The sequence below is a fragment of the Phascolarctos cinereus genome, unplaced genomic scaffold, assembly GCF_003287225.1.
Source record: "Phascolarctos cinereus isolate Bilbo 61053 unplaced genomic scaffold, phaCin_HiC Scaffold_726;HRSCAF=1367, whole genome shotgun sequence".
Taxonomy (NCBI): Eukaryota; Metazoa; Chordata; class Mammalia; order Diprotodontia; family Phascolarctidae; genus Phascolarctos; species Phascolarctos cinereus.
Window position 1 is genome coordinate 118,971,192 of NW_027556098.1, and position 23,504 is coordinate 118,994,695.

The window sequence follows — 23,504 nt, forward strand, 5'->3', positions numbered from 1 at the left end:
TGATTTTTAAAATCAGAGAAGGGAGGCAGAATATAAGATACAAAGAATAATAAGAGACCAGTTTAGATAGGGATAATGGATAGACTGCCAGCCTCATTTAGAAACACCTGGGTTCTAATCCCATTAGTCTGTACTTTCACACTGACTGGTTTTGTGACCCTGGGAAAGTCATTGAACTTCTCAAGGCCCCAGGCCATTCATTCTCTCAGTTAATAAGGTACAGACCTGGTGTTGATCTGCACTGGTAAAAGGAATTTTCTCCCTTTGAGTTCCTTATATGATGATCTTCAACTCTGATTTTTTTTTCTGACTAGGTACAAGAGGCCATTTTTGGCCTCCGTTTTTACCTGGCCTTAGTCACTGAATGGGCTTTGCCTCAGACAAATTGAGATCTGGGAAAGACCTTAGCTTAAAAAGGCCAAGTTCTCCCACTGCATCTGGGGTCATCTCCAGTCATCCTGATCTATATCTTGCTACTGGACCCAGATGGCTCCAGAGGAGAGAGTGAGACTGGTAACTGCCTCACTTAAATGCAATTTACTTTCCAGTCAAGACATCACCCTCCTGGGGGCAGCTAGGTGGCACAGTGGATAGAGCACCGGCCCTGAAGTCAGGAGGACCTGAGTTCAAATCCAGCCTCAGACCAAACACTTGACACTAGCTGTGTGACCCTGGGCAAGTCACTTAACCCCAATTGCCTAAAAGTTAAAAAAAAAAAGACATCACCCTCCTGGTGGCATTGGTCCTCTTTGAGAACGAAGGACAAACAATAACAACATGCATTATACTGAGGAAAAATACAAATACTGGCCTCTGTGTTTGGGGCACAAATCTGCCAGAAACAATTTCTTATTAATTTATCACTATTCTAAATCTAAATGTTTTTTCTGCTTGATAGACAAATATCCAAATTGGCAGAGCCTATTCATGCCCTCAGACATATCTCTCTCCCAAGATAATTTGAAGAAACATAATTCATAGGATTTTTGAACATAGGCAAATTTCACCATGATAAAAGAAATAATTATACAGCTCAGGGTTAACATTTTACCTGATTGAATAAGACAAATTTAATCTTTCTAGTAACTAGCCTATAGGTATTTCTCTTTCTAAATCTGGGTACCACCCATAATCCATTTTTCTGAGTCTTAGCTTCCATTCTTGACTTTTTCCTAAAAGGAAGGTAAAGGGGTTAGGCCTGAGGAAAAGAGAAAAGGATTTTAGTTGAAGCAATTTGGAACTAAGCCCAGAAAGTTACAGAACTGTGTATATCCTTTGACTTAGCTATACCTAGTGATATAGCTAGGTATGTCACTAGGCTTATACCCAAAAGCAATCAAAGAAAGAGGAAAAGGATCCATATGTACAATAATATCTCCTTTATATTTATATAATACAATTTGTTTAGCCATTCAGCTAGGCATTGCAACACGTAGAGTGCCAGGTCTGAAGTCCAGAAGCTAAGTTCAAATCTGGCCTCAGACATTTATTCTGGGCAAGTCACTTCACTCTGTTTGCCTCAATTTCTTCATCTTGAAATGAGCTGGAGAAGGAAGTGGCAAACCACTCCAGTATCTTTTCCAGCAAAACCTCAAATGAGGTCATGAAGAGTCGGGACATCCACTTAGGGTTTCTAATTTTTGTCTATACGAAATTGACAGTTTTAAAGGAAAATGAGAAAAGACCACTATGGACAGATGCAAAGTGAAGTAACTAGGAGAACAATTTATAAAGACAAACAATTTTGAACTTTAGAACTCTGATCAATATAATGAGAAAATACAAGTTCTAAAGAATGATGATGAAACATGCCACCAACCTCCTGATAAGAGAGGTGATGAAATTAAGATGCAGGAAACATAACTTTTCAGACTTGGCTAATCTGGGTATTTGTTTCACTAAACTATTTGGCTATGTATCAAAGGCTACATTTTTTTTTAGATTAAAAAACAGGTTAGGTCGAATTGACTTTATTTCTCTTTTTTTTGTTTTGTTTTTTGGCTAAACTGAAATGTCAGGGGAATGCTATAGATCTAGTCTATCTAGATTTTAGCAAAGTATTTCATAAAGTCTTTCTTGTTATTTTATGATACTTAGCATACTGCTTGGCACATAGTAGACACTTGATAAATGCTTATTAACTAGAAAAGATGGCGAGGTATGGGCTAGAAAATAGTCTTATTTAGACTGGATTTAAAACTGACTGAACTGCTGGACCCAAAGAGCAATCATTAATTGTTCAGTGACAATTTGGAAGGAGATTCCAGGGATGTGTACTTGGGACCTTGCTATTTAACATTTATTTTTCTCAGTAACTTGGGGAAAAGCATATATGGCAGGCTTATGGAATTTATGAATGATACAGTTGAAAGAGTTAAAACACTGAATAATAGCAAGGATACCCAAAGATCATTATCGATTGGACACTGGAAGGAATCAAATAAGATGAAATTTAATAGGTTCAAATGTAAAGTGTATTATCTATCCTAGGCGGCACAGTGGATAAAGTGCTGGGTCTAGAGTCAAGAAGGTTCAACTCTGTGAATTCAAATCCAGCCTTAGAGACTTACTAGCTGTGTGACTCTGGGCAAGTCACTTACCCCTGTTTGCCTCAGTTTCCTCATCTGTAAAATGGGGGAAGGAAATGGCCAATTACTACAGTATCTTTACCAAGAAAACCCCAAACGGGGTTATGAAGAGTTAAACTCAACTGAAACAACCTAACAAACAACAATTGCACAGTAATTTGACTAAAAAAAATTGAAAGATTTTGGTAGACTACCAAGTCAATATGGGTCAACAGTGTGATGAAATAAAGGCAGCCTAAAAACCCAATGGCATCTAAGGCTAAATTAAGAAAGGCTTGGCTTCAGTGAACAAAGAAGGAAATAATTCTGCTGTACCCTGTCCTGGTTACACTCTTCAGTTCTGTTCAGTTCTGGGTGTGGCCAACAAATGGTTACCCTGGAGGGTGGTTTGGAGAACAAGTTTCTACCTCTACCTTCCTGGGCATAGGTGGAAATTTTTCTCCTTAACCATGACTGTTGGCAATCACTGGGTTTAACTCAGAGCAAGACCTTCTCTTGGGGTGCCTGTCTCTCCTCTGTTCCATGGCAGATGGAGAAAGACCCCAATTTCCCCTTTTGCAAAACAAGCTCTTTTATAGGAGACAGAATTTAGCTCCAGAGGTTTTTAAGACTAGGGAAATGGAGGGGAAAGGAAGGCTAGGACTCTTTACAAGTATTATCATATTTAATCCTCATTACAACCCTGCAAGGTAGGTGCTATTATTATTTTCATTTTATAGTTGAGGAAACTGAGAGGAACAGAAGTTAATTGACTTGGCTAGGGTCACACAGCTAGTAAATATTTGAGGTCTGGATTTGAACTCAGCTCTTTCTGACTCCAGGCCAGTTTCTTTGTGGCTTCTTTTTTCTTCAAATTAGGCATCAGAACACAAACCATTAATATAATTAATAAAAGCTCTGAGCCCCCAAGCAGTCTTTTATCACAGACCGGAAATGAGGTTTCCCAAATAAAAAAAAGAAAGGTTTCCCCTCCTCAGAAAAGAAAGAAAGAAAGAAGGAAGGAAAGAAAGAAAGAAAGAAAGAAAGAAAGAAAGAAAGAAAGAAAGAAAGAAAGAAAGAAAGAAAGAAAGAAAATGAGGTTTCCTAAAAAGTTAAATTTAGCGAAGCCCATTATCCACTGGCTTTTCCCCTTATTCACACTCAATTCACTTTTTTTTTTTAGACAATTGGGGTTAAGTGACTTGCCCAGGATCACACAGCTAGTAAGTGCCAAGTGTCTGAGGCTGGATTTAAACTCAGGTTCTCCTGACTTCAAGGCCAGTGCTCCATCCACTTCACCACCTAGCTGCCCCCTCCTTATCCACACTCTATAGCAATTCAGGATACAATAAACAATTATTTTATCTTCACCTAGAAAATCATTGTTAAAATATAAACAGCCAATAACTAAATTTTAAAAAGTAGCCTTTAAACTTAGTAAAACAGTGCCACCTTGTTATACATAGCAATAAACAAAAAGGGGAGAAACAAAGAGAGTAGAATCATCACCCATCCATTGGCTTCTCCAAATAATTTTAGTTTTCCAGTTTAGACCCCAACTAATGCCAGTCTTATAGCTGTTGTTCAGTTGTTTTTCAGTCATGTCTGACTCTTCATGACCCATCTGGGGTTTTCTTGGCAAAGATACTGGAGTGGTTGAGGGTGAGGTGACTTGTCCAGGGTAATAGAGGCAGTAAGTATCTGAAGGCAGATTTTAACTCAAGAAGATAAGTCTTTCCGATTCCAGGCCTGGGACTCTATCCACCATGCCACCTAGCTGCTCGGTCTTAAGAGTTATTGCTTCTGAAAAGCATCCTCCACTACTTTTTGCTGCTCAGTGTTTCTCCAATCATTCTTTCTCCCATTCTTCTCACATGCTAGTTCAAAAACTTCTGCATTGGCATTACTCTTCTTGGTCCAAACCACACAATAGTTTCACTGCTTCTTCTCAGTTTGAAAAAAGACAACTCTAAGGGACTTTAGAGCTTACCCGCTTTGAAAAAGTAGCCAATCTTTAACAACTGGTTAATAAAGAGATACTTCCCTTAGCTGAATTAAACAAACAACCCTAACACTCTTTAAGGGTAAGCAAAAGAATCACTTCTCTTAATCTGGTTAATTATAAACTAAGAGATGCTCCATTGATTAACCAAGGGACCTTCCTTCTATCTAATCAGAGTTTTCCAGAATCTGAATTCCTTTCTTAACTTGCTTTAGTCTTCTGTTACTAAAAACTCATGGGGTCCTTGATTCAAAAGAGACCAAGGAATTCCAGACTATAATTCAGTTAAAATATTATTTCTTATTTCATAAAACAAAAAGAAGCCTTCACGGAGATGTTTTAATGGGCAACTAAATGGTGCAGTGGATAGAAGACTAGGCCTTCAGTCAGGAAGACTCATCTTCCTGAGTTCGAATCTAGCCTCAGATACTTACTAGCTCTGTAACCCTGGGTGAGTCACTTCACCCAGTTTGCCTCAGTTTCCTGACCTGTAAAATGAGCTGGAGAAGGAAATGAAAAACTACTCTAGTATCTTTGCCAAGAACATCCCCAAAGCAATGGAGATGCTTCCCCATAGGTCAGAGTCAAAATAAGAACATTCGTCTCCTGTTTCTTGGCCTATCCTTCATACCTTATAGGAAGAGGTTGCTGATAATCAATATTTATTAAATGCTACTATATGCCAGCATAATTTATAGTTATATGTTATCAGGTGGAATAAATGATGCCTTCTGGTTCTAGGTGGCTATTCCAGATTTGATGAAAGCAGTAGACAATGCTGACATCCTCGTGTTCATCTTACCCCCTGAATTCATCCAGAAAATCTGCTCTGAGATAGTAGGTCATCTGAAGCCTGGGGCATTTGGAATCTCCCTCATCAAGGTACAGGTTAAGTTACAATCCTAACCTAATTTGATAAGGTCTATATTCGGTGTGGGGTGGTAACAAAGATTAGCCCTTCAAAATCCAACACGCTTTTCTTTGAGCTCCAGACTCCAGACTAGTGATCCTCAACCAAATCTCTAATTCACAGGCTTTGTGTTGACAAACTCTTAAACTTTTCTGTGAGATTGGGAGTCCAAAGAGAAATGAAGATAGATTATTTTCTCCATAAAGAGATGATGCTGGGGACCAGCTGAAGTAGCATTATGAATGTGCAAATTCTATAGTCTCTTCCAGCCTTTGGCAGGTATATGAAGGCATATTGCCATGGCCTTTTTTTTTTTTAAACAGCTCACTACAATTCTTTATTTCCACATCTGTAAGTACAGGATGTTTCACAGCTAGAGTTCAAACTTGGGGTAATGTCTTACTTACCTGGATAATCTTCAGCATTATGTGGAAGAGTTTGTCTAATGTTTTTCTTTTTTTTTTCCTTGATAACTAATTAGCTTTTAGTTTTCAACATTCACTTCCATAAGATTTGGAGTTTTAAATTTTCTCCCCCTCCCATCCCTCTCTTCCCCCAAGATGGCATGCAATCTGATAGAGGCTATACTTATACATTCATATTAAGCATATTTTCCCATTAGTCATTATGTAAAGAACAATTAGAACTAATGGGAGAAACTACGAAAATGAAACAATAGAACAAAACAACAAAGGAAAAGGAGAGCAAATAGTATGCTTCCATCTGCATTCAGATTCCATAGTTCTTTCTCTGGATGTTCATGGTAAGTCTTTTGAAGTTGTCTTAGATTCTTGCATTGCTGTGAAGAGCCAAGCCTATCAAAGTCAGTCATTGTTACAGTGTTGCTGTTACTGTGTACAATGTTCTCTTGGTTCTGCTTATTTCACTTTGCATCAGTTCCTGTCTTTTCAAGTTTTTTTGAAGTCTGCCTGCTCATCATTTCTTATAGCACAATAGTATTCCATTTTACATTCATATGCTACAACTTGTTCATCCATTCCGTAATTGTTGAGCATCACTTCAATTTCCAATTCTTTGCTACCACACAAAGAGCTGCTATAGATATTTTTGTACACATGGGTCCTTTTCCCATTTGTATGATCTCTTTGGGATACAGACCTAGAAGTGCTATTGCTGGGTCAAAGGTATGCACAATTTAATAGCCCTTTATTGCCATGGGCTTCCATAGCCACACGATTAGGGGAGCTGCCCTGAGCTCCACCAATCTGTCAGTGCTCCATTCCTTACCAAAGAGCAATCTAGCTTTAGCCTCTAAGAATATTAATCTTCACTGAATCTTTAAGAACCCAGAGAACAAAAATGATTGAGGAGTGGTGTGGTAGAATCCTCTTTTGATGTGATTTTTTAAAATTAATTTATTTTGATTTATCAACAATCACTTCCATATGCTTTTGAGTTTAAAATTTTTCTCCCCCTTCCTCCCCACCACCCTCCCCAAGACAGTGCACAATCTGATATAGGCTATACACATACATTCCTATTAAACATATTTTCACATTAATGATGTTGTAAGTGAGAATTAGAACCAATAGAAGGAACCACCAGAAAGAGGAAACAAAACTCAACAGAAGAGAAAAAAAAATAGCAAATAGTATGTTTTGATCTGCATTCAAATTCCATAGTTCTTTCTTTGGATGTGGATAGTATTTTCCATCATGAGGCCTTTGGAGATGTCTTAGATCCTTGTAATTCTGGGAAGGGTTAAGTTTATCAATTGATGTGATTTTTAATGTATGGGCCATTTGGATCAAGAATCTGAGAAATTTTTTATTATAATCAGATAATTTCTCTGAGCCTTTTTTTCCCTCCTCTGTAAAATGGGAATGATAATACTTGTCATATCTATCTTTTAGAGTTGTTGTAAGGCTTGAATGAGATAATATATGTAAAGCATTTTTCACACTTTAAAGCACTACAGAAATGCTTGTCATTGTTATTATGGGGGAGATGAGCCACTTTTTCAATTATTTAGACCTCTTTCTTTTTCTACTACTTCTAATGGTGACCTAGGGGGCACAGTAGATAGAATACTGGGCTTGGAGTCAAGAAGATTCATCTTCCTGAGTTCAAATTTAGCCTCAGACATTTCTCAGCTGTGTGACCCTGGGCAAGTCACTTAATCCTGTTTGCTTCAGTTTCTTCATCTGCAAAATGAGTTAGAGAAGGAAATAGCAAACCACTCCAATATGTTTGCCAAGAAAACCTCATGCTTTCAAACATTTTCTTTTCTTTTAATAGTTCAGTTCATAATCTGACAACCTTCAGGTTGGGAGAGAAGCTGCATTCCTAACAGCATTATCTGATACAGTAGTTTACTAAATTTCACAATACAAGATGATATTAAGTTAGTCAAATGTATTTCCAAATGACCTTACATAGTATATCATTCATTCCATCTTTAGTACAACTGAACACATTTAGGTGGAACTTACTTCCTCAACATAAAGTGATTTATAATGTGAGCTGATTTATAAACTTTCCCACTCTAACCAGAGTGACTCTGGCTCTTCCACATTGCAGTTCTCAGGTTTAAGTTTTATAGAATTTATACCATATCACCAGCAGAGCTGAAACAAATTTAGAAGCATGTCTAAAAGCAAGCCTCAAACATGTAATCAGATAAAACAACTAAAACATTTTAAAAAACACATTATAATAACCTTAATAAAATAAAACACAACAAAAATAGCCACTTTTAGACAATGCTTTAACAACTGAGTTTATAACCTAACAGTATCTAAATTACAAGAGAAGTCATTTTTCTAACTATGTTGGTGTTAGCAAGTTTCACACCATAAGCATGTTATGACGAATGAAAAGTCAAAGAGACACAATTTCTAGGAAATTAATAATCAATTTATTAATCATGGCAAGTAAATAATAAGCAAAATAAGGTCAGTGGCACTCTTGGTAGCCAAAGATTAACCTTGGTGGCTGCTAGTCATTTAAATACCCTTGGAAGGGTGGGTGTTTCCGACAGGCAGAAATCAACTCTGATTGGTTAGCAATTAATGAGAGAATGAATATTATAATGAGAGATAGGCTTATTCTAATGAGGTGCTGGGGGATCAGGACTTTAATTATGTTACTCCTGGACAAAGAGACTCATCTCTACCCAGAATCCCCCTGTCCTAGGGCAATCTAAACAGAAGGATCTATTCTCCACCCAGTCTTAATGGAGTAGAACAATGGTGGGGTCATGGTAAGAATTCTACTTAGATAAGATGGTCTTTACCCATTAATCAGAGCTAAGATTTCCCAGTTGGGTGGGGTCCCATCCAAGATTGAACCCAATCTCATCATCAGCCCCATCTTTCAGAGGCTAGTTTCTGACTGAGGAAATAAGAAGGGAAAACCTTAATCTTAATTTAGTAATTGGTTATTAATGTAAGAGAAAAGTAATCATTTCTCTCAATGTGTTTAATCTCATATTAACAGGTATAAGTAAGGAGGATTTTGTTATTCTTTTTTAGATAACAATTCCCAGGATCCATGGCCAAAACAGTTTCTACTGTGACTGGGCAGTGTGATATAGGGATGACATCATGTAATATTTACTATCCTTGCATTGTGCTAAATTATGATGATATTGCTAAAAGTTAACCTGTGTAAGCTTATTGTTGGCAAATTGCCCTAGGTGGTGTAGCGGATAGAGCACCAGCCCTGGATTCAGGAGGACCTGAGTTCAAATCTGGCCTCAGACACATAACACTGCCTAGTTGTATGACCCTGGGCAAGTCACTTAACCTCGTTGTCTAGCCAAAAAAAAAAATTGCCTTCTTTGTGTGCTTCTCTATAAATCAAAAGGAGCACTGGTCAGTGAGTGGGGATTTTGGGAATATGGAAGTGTAATGTTGTATCTGCCTCAGTCAGATTGTGCGATAACTAACGCTGATAGACTTAGCCCTTCTTAGCAATACAAGGATCTAAGACATCTCCAAAGGTGTCATGATGGAAAATGCTATCTACATCCAAAGAAAGAACCATAGAATTTGAATGCAGATTGAAGCATACTATTTGCTCTTTTTTTTTCTTCTGTTTTGTTTTGTTTTGTTTTCTCTTTCTTGTGATTCCTCCTATTGGTTGTAATTCTTATTCACAACATGAATAATGTGAAAATGTTTAATAGGAATGTACATGTATAGCCTACATCAGATTGCACGCTGTCTTGGGGAAGGAGGTGGGGAGGGAGGGGAGAAAAATTTAAAACTCAAATGCTTATGGAAGTGATTGTAGATAAATGAAAATAAATTAATTTTTAAAATGGGAATAATAATAGCATCTGCCTCCCAGGTTGTTGTAAGGATAAAACAATATTTGTAAAGCACTTTGCAAGCATTAAAACACTATATAAATGAGCACTCATAGTAGTAGTAGTAGTAGTGGTAGTAGTAGTAGTAGTATAGTAGTAGTAGTAGTAGTAGTAGTAGTAGTTATTACTCCAAGAGCCCACTGGAGCATAGGGGTCTGGGTCTGGAGAACAGGAGTATGGATTTAGCTATGTTATACTGACATAAAACTCCATCCTGGTAAAGTTTCCCAGAAAGTGGTGGACAGGGCCCCTTCCCAGTCACTCTAAAGGTGAGTCCTGTGGCCTTTGAAGAAGGATTATCCTTCTCCCTCTAGAGCTAATTTGTATGTAATTGGCCCACCTTCCTGAGAGATATCTGTTTCTTGCACACTTACAGTGACAAGAATATACATTCTATTTTTGGACAGCCTTAATTTTGAGATAATTTTTCCATCACACTGAGCTGAAAATGCACTTTAGCACAGTGTCTGCCACATGGTAGGTACTTAATCAATGACTGTTGATTGATTGTTGACTGATTGAATGTTGCTTTAATATAACTTCTACTCATTTTTCCTCAGTCTGCCATTGGAGGTCACAAAGAACAAATTTATTACTTTTTATCCAGGAAACATCTTCCCACATCTAGAAGCAGCTTTTATGTCCTCACCAAGTCTTCTCTCCTCTAGTTCCTTCAATCAGTCCTTATGATGGTGTACTTTTCAGACCCTTAACCCTTGTCTGGAAAATAGACTGATTTTAAATAGATTTAATGTTTATATAATTACAATGGCACTGCTTTTCTTTTGGTCACAGGTTAATAACTTATATACTCTCATTGCAGGAAAAGCAACCCTGCTATTATTCTTCCATTGGTATTGGATGATTTTTTTGGTGGGTGGGTTATTTTTTGTCATGAAAGTCAGGGGGATAGATAGGAAGAGGAGAGAGTCTATAAATCATTTCTTCTGCCGAAGTAGATTAAGAACCCAAACTTTTGGAAACCACTTTGGTAGAGGGACAAAAGCAGAAGGCCTTGGAGAATATACACAAGGTGTCACACCTAAGTCTGTAACTAATGAGAACTTTTCAAGGACACTGAGGAAGAGAAAACACATTTGTGTCCTGCAGCCAACCCACAGGCCTTTTCCTTAGCCTTCCTCACTCAAGGACAAGTTGAGTAAGCAAGGAAATATGTTAAAATAACATTTTTCCCTTTTTTTAAATTTTTAGTGAGGCAATCGGGGATAAGTGACTTGCCCAGGTTCACATAGCTAGTAAGTGTCATGTGTCTGAGTAAAATAATTATTTACAATGCTATCTGCTGGGTTTATTGGGTCTTGCTACATCTCTGTATCATTTCTTCTTTCTGATTGACCAAAATACCACTTACCTTTTTCCTCCTTCTTCCAACTTCTTGTTCTTTTTGACCAGGGAATTCCAGAAAGTCCTGGGACCTTGAGGCTGACCTCTCAAATCATCCAAGAGATGCTTGGCATTGAAATAAGTGTGATGATGGGGGCTAACATTGCTAATGAAGTAGCTGATGAGAAATTCTGTGAGGCCACCATTGGTAATGACCATTCTAGGCAACTCATTCAAGCTAATGCCTTTGCTTTCTCAGAGAGTGAAGTTGCGGATGGATGGGGTGTGGGGATGGGGAACTTCAAGGGAAGGAAGAGCAAAGGTCCCTATGTCCGGTCCTAAAGCATTAAAATAGATAAAGGAATTTCAAAGTTCTTAGTCATCTAAACGGGCAGCTAGAGTAGCACAGTGGATAGAGTACCAGCCCGAAGTTAGGAGGACCTGAGTTCAAATCTGGCCTCAGACACTTACTAGCTGTATGAGCCCTGGGTAAATCACTTAACCCTGTTTGCCTCAGTTTCCTCATCTGTAAAAGGAGCCAGAGAAGGAAATGGCAAACTACTCTAATATCTTTGCCAAGAAAACTCCAAATGGGGTCACCAAGAGTCAGAGGACACTAAACAACAAAGAAGTCATTTAAAGAGGCACTTGTGGCTGATAAGATCAAGAGTATGATCATCAGTGGGAGTGGCTGAGGGACCATGGAAGAGTAGGTGATGAGATCTGAGGAAACTGAGGAACTGGGAAGTCAGGGTTTTTGAGGGAACATCTACATGTATATTGAAGTTCTCTTTTATAAGAGCAGGAGTTTGTGGTGAAGAAGACTGTGTACCCAGGTCTTCTTAAGAAAGAAGAGAGAATTGACCCGGGGACTAACTATATAACTACCACCAGTAACTGGATTGGGTGATAAATTTAGAGAGTAAACCTCAAAGTAAGAGAGGTTGATGGTAACAGAGAGAGGGTCTAGAAATGGAACCATGGAGCCAAGACCGTGCTGACCCCTAGGAAAGGGGCCCCCAGTAATGGAAAGAACGGCCAGGGATGCAGAGTCTCCATGACTCCCAGTAGGTGGAAGGATCACAAGAGGGAGATGTCTAAGAGGAGAGAGACTTTGTTAATTATAGAACGGGAATTCCAGAGCACACAGTGAAAGAGATGATCAGAGCTGGGAAGGAAGAGGGTTAAGGTTGGATGGGCATGGGAAGGCAGGAATTGTGAGGACTGGGGAGTGGAAGGCTTTACTCTTAGGCATCTGGGATTCACTATCATAGGGATTAGGAAGGTAAGGGGTGATAAGAGGCAGAGAATGAGACAAAAACATGTGTTTGTAAAGAATCATTAATCTGGGGCAGCTAGGTGGCACAGTGGATAGAGCACCAGCCCTGGAGTCAGGAGGACCCGATTTCAAATCCAGCCTCAGACACTTGACATTTACTAGCTGTATGAACTTGGGCAAGTCACTTAAACCCCATTGCTTAGCATTTAAAAAAAAAAGAATCATTAAACCTCTTTCAATCAAAGTGTGGTCTATTTGCTTCTCATACAGGACTTACTGAGAGGCAGCATAGCTCAAAGAAGGGAAAGCTTCTCTTAGAGTCAGAAAAGACCTGTGTTTCAGGTTCTTGGTGCCTCAAGCAATTTAAAATAATAAATTGCAAAGAAGTTGCCATTTGTATTGATAGAATAAGTTTCCTTACCGGGAACTCCTTGTACTGATGAAATCACTTTCCCCCAAACAAATAAAACCCTCAAAACTTCAGACTTCATAAATGAGTCATTTGGTTGCTTGGGCCCAAGAGACCAATATAACAAATAAAGGCTGACCTAGGAAAGGTAAGAGAGAACAAAGAAACCTAGATAAGGAAAGAGCATGGGAAGCAAAAAGGGGGTCATACATTGGCACAGAGGGCATCCACTGTAAAGTGTACCCAGGCAGACAATGACTTTAAGCTTCAGAGTTTCAATTTGGTCACTGGAGATTCTCATATTTCCTGGCAGCTGGTGACTTGAATTTAATTCAGTGGACACTTATTAAGCTCCTACTGTATACAGAACACAATATTATATGCGAAAACAATTGCCTCTGTGCCCCTGGATTGTATCCTTTAGTGTGGTGCAACACCCTGTGATGGTGGAAAAGGCCCTGGACATGGAGTAAGGAGACAAGTCCCAGGTCTGCTACTTAACTGTGTGACCCTGAGCAAGCCACTTGTAAAATGGGCATCTTTGTGCTACCTATCTCAGTTTTCTGGTGAGGAAAGTATTCTGTACACCTAAGGCGCCATGGAAATGTGAGTTATCACTGTTTTAGTAGGTTCTATCATGCGTTCAGCAAGTTCAGTTCAGGCGCTTCACTGAAGGGTAACTACCCACCTTCCCCCTCAAAATAAGAATAACTTTCCCATGATGGAAAATGCTATCCACATCCAAAGAAAGAACTATGGAGTTCGAATGCAGATAGAAGCATACTATTTGTTCTTTTTTTTCCCCTTCTGTTTTGTTTCCTCTTTTTTTTGTGAAGCAATCGGGGTTAAGTGACTTGCCCAGGGTCACACAGCTAGTAAGTATCATGTGTCTGAGGCTGGATTTGAACTCAGGTCCTCCTGACTCCAGGGCTGGTGCTCTATCCACTGTACCACCTAGCTACCCTTGTTTCTTCTTTCTTGTGGTTCCTTCTATTAGTTCTAATTCTTTTTTACAACATGATTAATATGAAAATACCTTTAATAGGAATGTATATGTAGAGGCTATATCAGATTGCACACCGTCTTCAGGAGGGAAGGGGGGAGGGAGGGGGAGAAAAATTTAAAACTGAAAAGCTTATGGAAGGGATTGTTGATAAATCAATTAAAAAAATAATACTTTACAGTGCTGTGAGGTTTTCAAAGTGCTTTCACATCCATCATCTCTCTTGATCCTAACAACAAACTCTGTGAGACAGGCAGGGTAGTTCTTAATGTCCTTTTATAGATGAGAAAAAACTCTTTAGTAGAGGGCGAAAAGAAGGGAAATCAAGATCCTGTTGATTCCTCCTCGCTGTAATTTCTCTGTAATAGAGGCCAACAGCTGAGGACATTGTGCCTGCCGGCTCTTCTTCCTCAGGGTGCACAAACAAGACACATGGGAAGATCTTTAAGGAATTATTTGAAACACTCAACTTCCGAATAACTGTAGTGGAAGATAATGAAGCTGTGGAGCTCTGTGGAGCACTGAAAGTGAGTCATGGGGGGAGCCTGAGGAGCCATGGCCACACTGTCAGAGTCCCAGATAGTATCATCCATAGCCCCCTCCCTGAACCAGCCTCCAGAAATGGGAAGCCCAAAGTATAAAGAGTAGCTGTTATTACCAGGACCAGAGAACTCGGTCACAAGTGCGAAAGGTAGACCCACTCCCACTACTGGCCTTCTGACTAGAGTTGCTGGGTTTGGAGAAATCCAGGGGTTGGCATATTTATCTCTTCATCTTCCTTTTCCTGTTCTCTCATTTGAAAAATCTCTCTTCTTGACACCCTTCACTCCAGAATATTGTGGCACTTGGAGCCGGCTTCACTGATGGCTTGGGTCATGGGGACAACACTAAAGCAGCTGTCATCCGCCTGGGACTCATGGAAATGATAAAGTTCTCAAAGATCTTCTGCAAGAGGCCTGTCCACCTTAGGACCTTCCTGGAAAGCAGTGGGATCGCCGACCTCATCACCACCTGCTATGGAGGTCGAAGTAGGAAAGTGGCTGAAGCCTTTGCACAAACAGGAAAGGTGTGGATTAATGGGGAGGGCACTTGAGGCTTCCCCAGACCAAGAGATTTCTGATAGGTGGGAGGAGTCTACCTCATTTTCTTTTCCTTTTATCATGCCATTTCCTTCTCTAGTTCATTTTCCCAGATGATGAAACTGAGGTAAACAGAGTGACGGGACTTGCCCAGGGTCACATAGCTAGTAAGTGCCTGCAGCCAGATTTGAACTCATGAAGATGAGTCTTCCTGACTCCAGGCCCATCATTCTATCCACCGAGCCACCTAAGTGTTCTAGAGGCAGGAGAGGGTGAAACAGTGTCTAGTAGGTTACCTTTCTTTGGTGGGAAGGGGGAGAAAACAAACGCTGCAGGAGATCAACTTATGCAAGACAAGGCCATTGCTCTCAATGTTAATTCCTACGAAGGGGAGGAGGCTTTGGGCATCCAGTCATGAGTCTACTTCATTTTTCAGAAAAGGAAACAGAAAGACAGAATGGTGCTTAAGTGACTTGCTCAGGCTCATATAGCTAGCTAATAATTATGAGGAGTGAGATTTGAACCCAGGTCTTCCTGACTCCAAGTCCTGTCTTCCATCCACAGCCAAGTATAGCACAAATAAAGGAAGCAGTGGACAGGGTTGGGTTAGAGTCTTAGCTTGCTTCTTCCCTTGCATGCCTAGGAAGCAACATGGTGCAGGAAAATGCTGAATTTGGAGTCTGTTGACCTGGCTCTGTGATCTGGGACAACCTCTCTCTCTCACCTCAGCTTTCTCATTTGCAAATGAGGAAAAATGGACTATAAGTCTCTTCCCAGCTCCAAATCTATGATCCTAAATCATTTTATTTCTCTAGGCCTCAGTTTCTTTCTCTGTAGTATGTGGAAGTTGGACTTTAAGTGTCTTTAAGTGTGCCTTGCAGAACTAACATGCTAGAATTTGACCACCAAGCTAATCTTTAGCCTTGTTAAGTTCCCTCCTCGTCCTGGTGCGCAAAGTGTGGCTTAGAATCAGTTCCGTCCTCTGTCCCCTCAAGGGGCAAACAAGAATGAGAGCTTCCTGGTTCTGGCTGAGCCAGCACCCACCTGATGTCACCCCTGGGCAATCTCCCTCCTCCCCTGACTCAAGCCCTTTGTCAGCTGTTGAAGAAGGTAGAAAAGGTCATTGCAGCTTTGGCTGTGACTTGGCTTTTGCAGCCAATGAGAAACTTCCTGGGGAGGAATACTTTCATTTAACATCCCCTGTGTCTGCTGCCCCGACCCAGAGCCTCCCTAGAATCAATAATGATATATTGCTTACATCTCTAGGTTCACAAAAGTCTACAAATCCTCTTTTTCATAATGGTCCTTTTGGGTAGTGGATGCAAATATTGGCATCCCCACTTTACAGAGGAATGAACTGGCTTAGATAGATGAAGTGACTTACCCATCCACAGTCACATGGCTAGAAAATGTTAGAAACTAAACTTCAATTCAGGTCTTCTGTTTCAGGACCTAGGGAAGGTTCTTTGTACTACCCAGGCTGTCACTCACTGAGTACAGGTGTGCTGGCTAGCCTGGCCCTTTCCTGCCATGTCCTATCTCTCCCTGACAAAAGTCTCCCAAACAGTGACTTTGTGATATTGGGGGTGGGGTTCTCCCTTCTATGGGCCAATTTCTCCCCCTTATGGACCATGGGGGCATTGTCTTGGTATCTCTTTCCCTGAAGATCTGATGTCCTGGGAGCCCCAAGTCAACTAAGTGTGAATTAATGACTTGTTTCATGAATTACAAATTTGATTTGAGGACACAGGTGCTGCTTGCCGCAGGTACCAAGATGGCTAATTATGGCTCTGCATCTTAGCCTTTTCAGTTAATGCTAAATTAACTGAGTATTCATTCTAAGCACTGAAGTACACAGGATCATAGGAGCTTAGAGGTCATCTAATTCAACCTCCCTCTTATCTTTTTATCCTATTCCTTCTAGTCCATTGAAGAGTTAGAAAAAGAGATACTTAAGGGACAAAAGCTCCAGGGGCTTCCAACTGTCAAAGAACTATACAAGATCCTGAAAAAGAAAAACATGGATGAGGAGTAAGTGACTGATGATAACTAATAAATAGGGAGTGGAACCTTCTTTTAAGAATCGTTTGTATTTAGAAACTTAATCTCAGTGAAAACAAATAAGCAAAATGGCCAATTAAATTGTATATCTAACCAGAAGCTTGAAGCAATATACTCTTTCAGAAAAGGGAAAATATATATCAATTTTTTTTAAATGAGGCAGTTGGGGTTAAGTGACTTGCCCAGAGTCACACAGCTAGTAATTGTCATGTGTCTGAGGCTGGATTTGAACTCAGGTCCTCCTGACTCCAAGGCTGGAGTTCTATCTACTGCACCACCTAGCTGCCCCAGGGCTTTTCAAAATGACAGCTGGAGAGGTAATTGTGGAGACCAAGAGCTCACAAGTCTCCACTGGTGGAAGCCCTCTTAACAGTCAGCCACCAGATGTGATTAGCTCTTAGCAAATGAATTTACCCAGACGGCATCCCTTATTTACCCTTTCACTTGAATTTGTCATTTGGGTCCCCAAAGGGCAGCTGCTATTATTCAGTATCTTAGATTAGCCCAGTGGGAGAGGAGGGAGGTCAGCCTCCTAATGCTAGAGTTCACAAGCTGATGAGCCAATAGATACATTCTCTTAGCAAGGGCATTAACGGAAAGAGAAATACTATGAAAATTAAAATAGTATTTAAAATGCTAGTTATAAAATATTCCCCCAGCAGAAACTAGGGATACACAAATCTACAAATACCCACAGTGCCTGTGGAAAGAATGGGCACAAATTTAGAGTACAGTGGTATTGCAGCACATTTATAGGGAATACATATGCCAGAGCAACTCCCAATTCCCTCATGGCAGAGCCTAGAAGTCCTTTCTCTATGCATGCAGCCCATAGCTACATGGGCATTCACAGCTGGTTCTCTCCCCTGCTGCCAGGGCTCCTGTCCCTTGAAGTTTCTTCCTTCCTCCAGTGACTGCCTTTCTTTATTTGTATTTGTCTGCAATGTTTCCATATTTCTTCAGCTGTACCTTGAACTATCTCAAAGCAATGAAGTCTCAAATTAGTAGGTGGCTTGACTCCCTCTAGACAAGTCACTGCTAGACACTCGGGCTAATGAGAGGAGGGAAAAAGAGAAGTCTCATTCTTCTCTCTTGCAGGGGTCTCTTTCACAAAGTCCTCATGACACTGTATTTGTGAACTCTCCAGGGCTTAGCAATTTAAAATGTCAGAGACATGTCCAATTTTTGTTTGTCCAGTGCTTCTGCTCCCTTTAATTCAGGCAGAGAAAGAAGTTTGCACTTCATAAAGGGATCACCTGGCCTGCCTGACACTTTACAGATAGTTTAATACTTTGTTATCACATTAAAACTTCATCATCTTGTGACTAAATCCTTTTCCCACTACTATTTGTCATAGTTCTAGACCTGCTAACTGTAGAATAAGATAAAAGAAAGACATTAAAAGCATGAACATAGGCAGAAAGGGAGCAAAAATTACTTCTATTTGCAGATGAGGTGATGATTTACTTAGGAGACTACAGAATCAGCAAAGAAACTAATCAGGTCAATTAGTAGCTTTCATCAAGTAGCAGTTTGCAAAATAAATCCACAAAAAATGACAGCATTTCTATGTAGAAATGACAAAAATCAAGAGATGAGAAAAGAAAGTAAATTCCATTTAAAATAACTACAAAATACATAAAATAACTGGGAGTCTATAGGTGGAGCCAAGATGTCAAAGTAGCAGAAAGAATTACAGGAAGCTCTGTCCCACCCTGGACATAACTCCACCAAACAGATCTAGAAGACACCCCAAACTGAGTCTTTATCTGGAAATTCAAGAAAAAAATATCACAGTGAGTTATTTTTTACAGCCCAGATCAGTGTAGGAAGTCAGACAGAGATCTGCTAACACCAAGGACCTAGATCTAGCCAAGAAGGGTCACTTGGAGCGTTCCAGCCCTGTGAGAGGCTGTGCGCCAGGGCTAGAAGTGATCCCAAACCCAGCAGAAAGAGGCCTGCATTTGTTCAGGGAGCAGGAACAGTAGCAACTTGGTGGCTTTGTCACTTGCTACCCAGTTCTGGGTCAAAGATCCAGGGAGGACAGAGATGAAGACCTGTCCCTTTCAGACTAAGGAGTGGTCGTGGATCCTATGCTTTGTACCAAGGACAGAGCAAGTTCAGAATCAAGCAGCAGCTGGGTGACTCACGCCCCAGGAGCTGAGCTGGGCGTCATTTTGAGTTTCTAATCCAGTCTTAAGTGTTCAGTGGAATAATTAGGAAAAGAAGTCCAGACCAAAGGGCTTTCCAGATGACTGATAGTGGCTGAGTCCATCAGCAATCTAAAGGAACCCCACCCTGAACAATTCTACAACCACTGCTCAGACCCAAACCTAGGTCAGTGACTCTCAGAGCTCAAATCAAGGGGGCAGTGCTCAGGCTTGCTCCTGGATTAGGCCACTGTAGAAGCACTGAAAGCTTACAGGTCTCCAGGCAGAGCAGTCCCTGAGATCCTGGTACAACACGACATTCAATACTATTCAATACTCCAAGAAAGCCACAGAAAAACCAGCCCAGATGAGGGATAAAAGTGATCATACAGAGAAAACAAATAATTTTGACTACTCAGAAAGTTTTTATATAAACAAAATCAATGCATTTAAGAAAAGAAGTGGGGCAGCTAGGTGGCACAGTGGATAGAGCACCAGCTCTGAAGTCAGGAGGACCTGAGTTCAAATCCGGTCTCAGACCAAACACTTGACACTTACTAGTTGTGTGACCCTGGGCAAGTCACTTGACCCCAATTGCCTGGAAAAAAAAAGGGGGGGAGGAACTATCAATTGGAAAAGTCATCATTGGACATGAACAAACAACTCTCATGAACTGAAAACCATCATATGAAAGGTTGCTGTAGACCTAAAGTTAAGAGAATGCAAATGAAAACAACTCTTAGGTTTCCCATCATATCTATCAAACTAGGACTCATGATTGAAGATGGAAATAGTAATATGATAGGACTTAAAGACAACAGGCACACTAATAGTGTTGTTGTACCACCACTGTGGAGAACAATAGATAGGGAACTAAAACGTCTGTATATACCTTGACCCAGAGATTCCAGCGCTAGGCATGTACTCTAAGGAGGTTAAAGATAGAAGAGTTCCATAAGTACCAAATTTTCATAAACGCAGTGTGTGTGTGTGTGTGGGGGATCTGGAAACAAAGTGTTGGTGTCCATTAACTAGGAAATGTTTGTAAAAAATTGTGGTATGTGAATATAATGGAATCGTGTTTTACAATAATAAATGATAACTATGAAAAAAATCTGTAATATAGGAAGACTTATATCAGCCAATTCAAAGGTGATACAAGCAGAATCAAGAGAACAATATACAGAATGAACACATAGTATAAACTGAAATTTTTTAAAAATAGCTAGCATTTATAACACTTATACCAGTGTAATCAATTGTCGTTCTTCAGTCGGGCCCGACTCTCTGTGGCCCCATGGACCACAGCACACCAGGCCCTTCCATCCCCCACTATCTTCCAAAATCTGTCTAAGCTCATGGTTTATTGTTTCTGCGACACTATCTCTATCCATCTCATCCTCTTCTGTCCCCTTCTCCTTTTGCCTTCAATCTTTCCCAACATCAAGGTCTTTTCTGATGAGTCTGTCTTCTTTTCTAATTTTTTAATTTTTTTTTTTATTTTTAGGCAATTGGGGTTAAGTGACTTGCCCAGAGTCACACAGCTAATAAATGTCAAGTGTTTGGTCTGAGGCTGGATTTGAACTCAGGTCCTCCTGACTTCAGGGCCAGTGCTCTATCCAATGCACCACCTAGCTGCCCCTGATTCCTGCCTTCTTATTAGGTGGCCAAAGGATTTAAACTTTGGCTTCAGTATTTGACCTTCCAGTGAATAGTCTCAGTAGATTTCTTTAAGTGATGTCTGACTCCATGTGAACCCACCTTCAAATCAGAGCATGGGAACGCAGAAAGAAACATTTCATGGTTCTTTAGTGCTTGTGACCTACAGGCTGCTACTTGGACAAACAATTTTTTACTTTCACTTATTTTTATTTTTTTGAGGTAATCAGAGTTAAGTGACTTGCCCAGGGTCACACAGCTAGTACGTGTCAAGAGTCTGGTCTGAGGTTGGATTTGAACTCGGGTTCTCCTGACTCCAGGGCTGGTGCTCTACGAACTTTACCGCCTAGCTGCCCTAATTTCTTAATTTTAGAGGGGATAAGCATGACTGGCAGGTTTCCTGCCTTCCTGGTTATGTTATTCTTCTTCAGCTGTGATCTCTCTCTTCTAGGTTTCCATTATTTGTCTGCATCTATCAAATATGCTGTGAGGGAAAATCAGTTAATGATTTCATCTGTTGCCTGCAGACTCATCCAGGACATGAAGATCTTACAAAAGACTAGGATAATTCCATCCATTCTGATCATTAATAAAGGGAGATAAGGCCTGATGATATCCAATTTATTTTTTTACGAGGCAATCGGGGTTGAGTGACTTGCCCAGGGTCACACAGTTAGTAAATGTCAAGTGTCTGAGGCCAGATTTGGAATATCTGACTTTTAAAATAACTCTAGAAAAATACCTTTTTCTTCAGTCAGGAGAAAGTATCTGGAGAAAGTATCTAAGAATATAACCTTCTGAAAAAGAGGAGGCTTTCCTTTAACTAGCCAATCAATTCAGGTAGCATTTATTAAGTGCTTACTTTATGTCAGACACTGGGCTAGGTACAGTAAGAAAAAGCAAAAAACAGTCCCCTGTCCTCAAGGAACTTACATTCTAAAAGGAGAAACAACAATACAATAATTTGTTGTGTCGTTTTTGATCATAATTTAAAATAATATATTAGCATATATCATATACAATATCTTATTATACAATTATAATATAATAATATAATATATTGCCTATATTATAATAATTTTTGGTCATATCCAACTCTTTGTGACCCCATTTGGGTTTTCTTGGCAAAGATACTAGAGTGGTTTGCCATTTCCTTCTCTAGCTTATTTTACAGGTAAGGAAACTGAGGCAAACAGGGTCAAGTGACTTGTCCCAGGGTCACACAGCTAGTAAGTATCTGAGGCCAGATTTGAACTCAGGAAAAGGAGTCTCCCTGACCCCAAACCCAGCATGCTCTAACCACTGAGCTGCCTGGTTGCCCAATAATAATAATAACTAGCATTAATATATAGGGCTCACTTTACAAATAATATCTCATTTTATCCTCACAACAACCCTGGGAACTGGGTGCTATTATCATCACCACTTACAGATGTTTATAGATGAGGAAAATAAGGCAGTTGACTTGCCCAGAATCATACAAGCTGGTAAGTATTGGAGGTGAGATTTGAAACTCAGGTCTTCCTGACTCCCGGTCTAGAACTCGATGTCACCTAGCCACCTCCAAACATAGATATTAATAGGCACAGAATTTTAGAAAGGCACTAGCAGCTCTGGAATTGGGAAAAGCTTCCTGTAAAAGGGTGGCATTTGGGCAGAGCCTTAAAGAAAAGAGCTTTAGCTCTTAGAAGGCCATTTTGATGTTTGTCCTAGGAAATATCTTTCCTGACAAACCCAACCCTCTCTTGCCACTTGAACAGCAGTAGCTGCAGCTGCAGTTGTAAAGAAAGATCCTGGGTGGGGGTGGATGGGTGGCAGGGGGGGGGGTAGAAAGGTCAGAATGAAGATGCCACTAAGTGTGTGTAAGGCTGACGACCTGGCCCTCCCCGCTGGGAGGCCAGGTATGTTACATTTCTATTCTTCCCCCAGGATTCTCTGCTATACTTAAGCAGATTTTGGGGTGTCTAGGCTCTCTGCAAATGACTCCAATCTCCACTGATGATGTTCTTCCCATTGTTGGGGATGTAGACTCCCTTGCAGGCCAATTTCATTAGCCACTAACAGACTCATTTTGAAATAGAAATATTTACTTCCAAAGGTATAATCACAAATATACAAACTTATTGCCCCCAACCCAGCAGAGGCATAATCCCTTTCCCCCTGTGCACCACCCCAGTCTCTGGGGAGGGGAAGAGGATTAGGTTAACAGTTTAGCTAAATTGCTATGGAGCACAATCCCACCTCCAAGTCCGACTCCACACCACCCACCCACCTTAGACTGGTCCTAGGCACCCTGGCTTCTTAGGGCTTCCATGACAGGCTGTCTGCACGACCCCACTTACAGACTTGGTGTCAAGGTCACCACGGCTCAAATGCCAGATCCCGTAAGAATCCCTGGTACCTGAAACTGAGGACAAACAACATAGAATAGAAATAAACACCCAATACCCCTAGACCCATTCCAAAGAGCTTCCGGATTCCAGAGTTTGGAGCAAATGTGGAGCCAAAAGGAGGACTGAGCTGTGGTAGATATGGAAGTTGGCAAGGAGAGTGATTGGCCTTACATACATCTCAGAATGGAGAACCCAGACTGACGGAAGTCCCAAGAGGAGAAACCACATGGACCTTGTAGACTGCAGAGGCTATTTTAATGCCTTCATGCTTAAAATGAGCTAGTTATTGTAATAGGGTGTGACAACTATATTAAC

General features: G+C 40.4%; 1 protein-coding gene across 3 annotated transcripts in view; it reads left to right on the forward strand.

Annotated features, from left to right (window-relative positions):
* The window catches only part of LOC110208147 (glycerol-3-phosphate dehydrogenase [NAD(+)], cytoplasmic-like), a 60,493-nt gene extending 39,089 nt beyond the window's left edge, over positions 1-21,404 (forward strand). For all 3 annotated transcript variants that reach the window (XM_020986014.2, XM_020986012.2, XM_020986013.2), the window contains 6 exons: positions 5,311-5,451; positions 11,226-11,364; positions 14,262-14,374; positions 14,680-14,913; positions 16,851-16,957; positions 21,248-21,404. In XM_020986014.2, the coding sequence (XP_020841673.1) occupies positions 5,311-5,451; positions 11,226-11,364; positions 14,262-14,374; positions 14,680-14,913; positions 16,851-16,957; positions 21,248-21,359 (846 nt within the window). In that variant the 3' untranslated portion in view covers positions 21,360-21,404. The remainder of the gene's footprint in view (positions 1-5,310; positions 5,452-11,225; positions 11,365-14,261; positions 14,375-14,679; positions 14,914-16,850; positions 16,958-21,247) is intronic.
* The last annotated feature ends 2,100 nt before the right edge of the window (positions 21,405-23,504 follow it).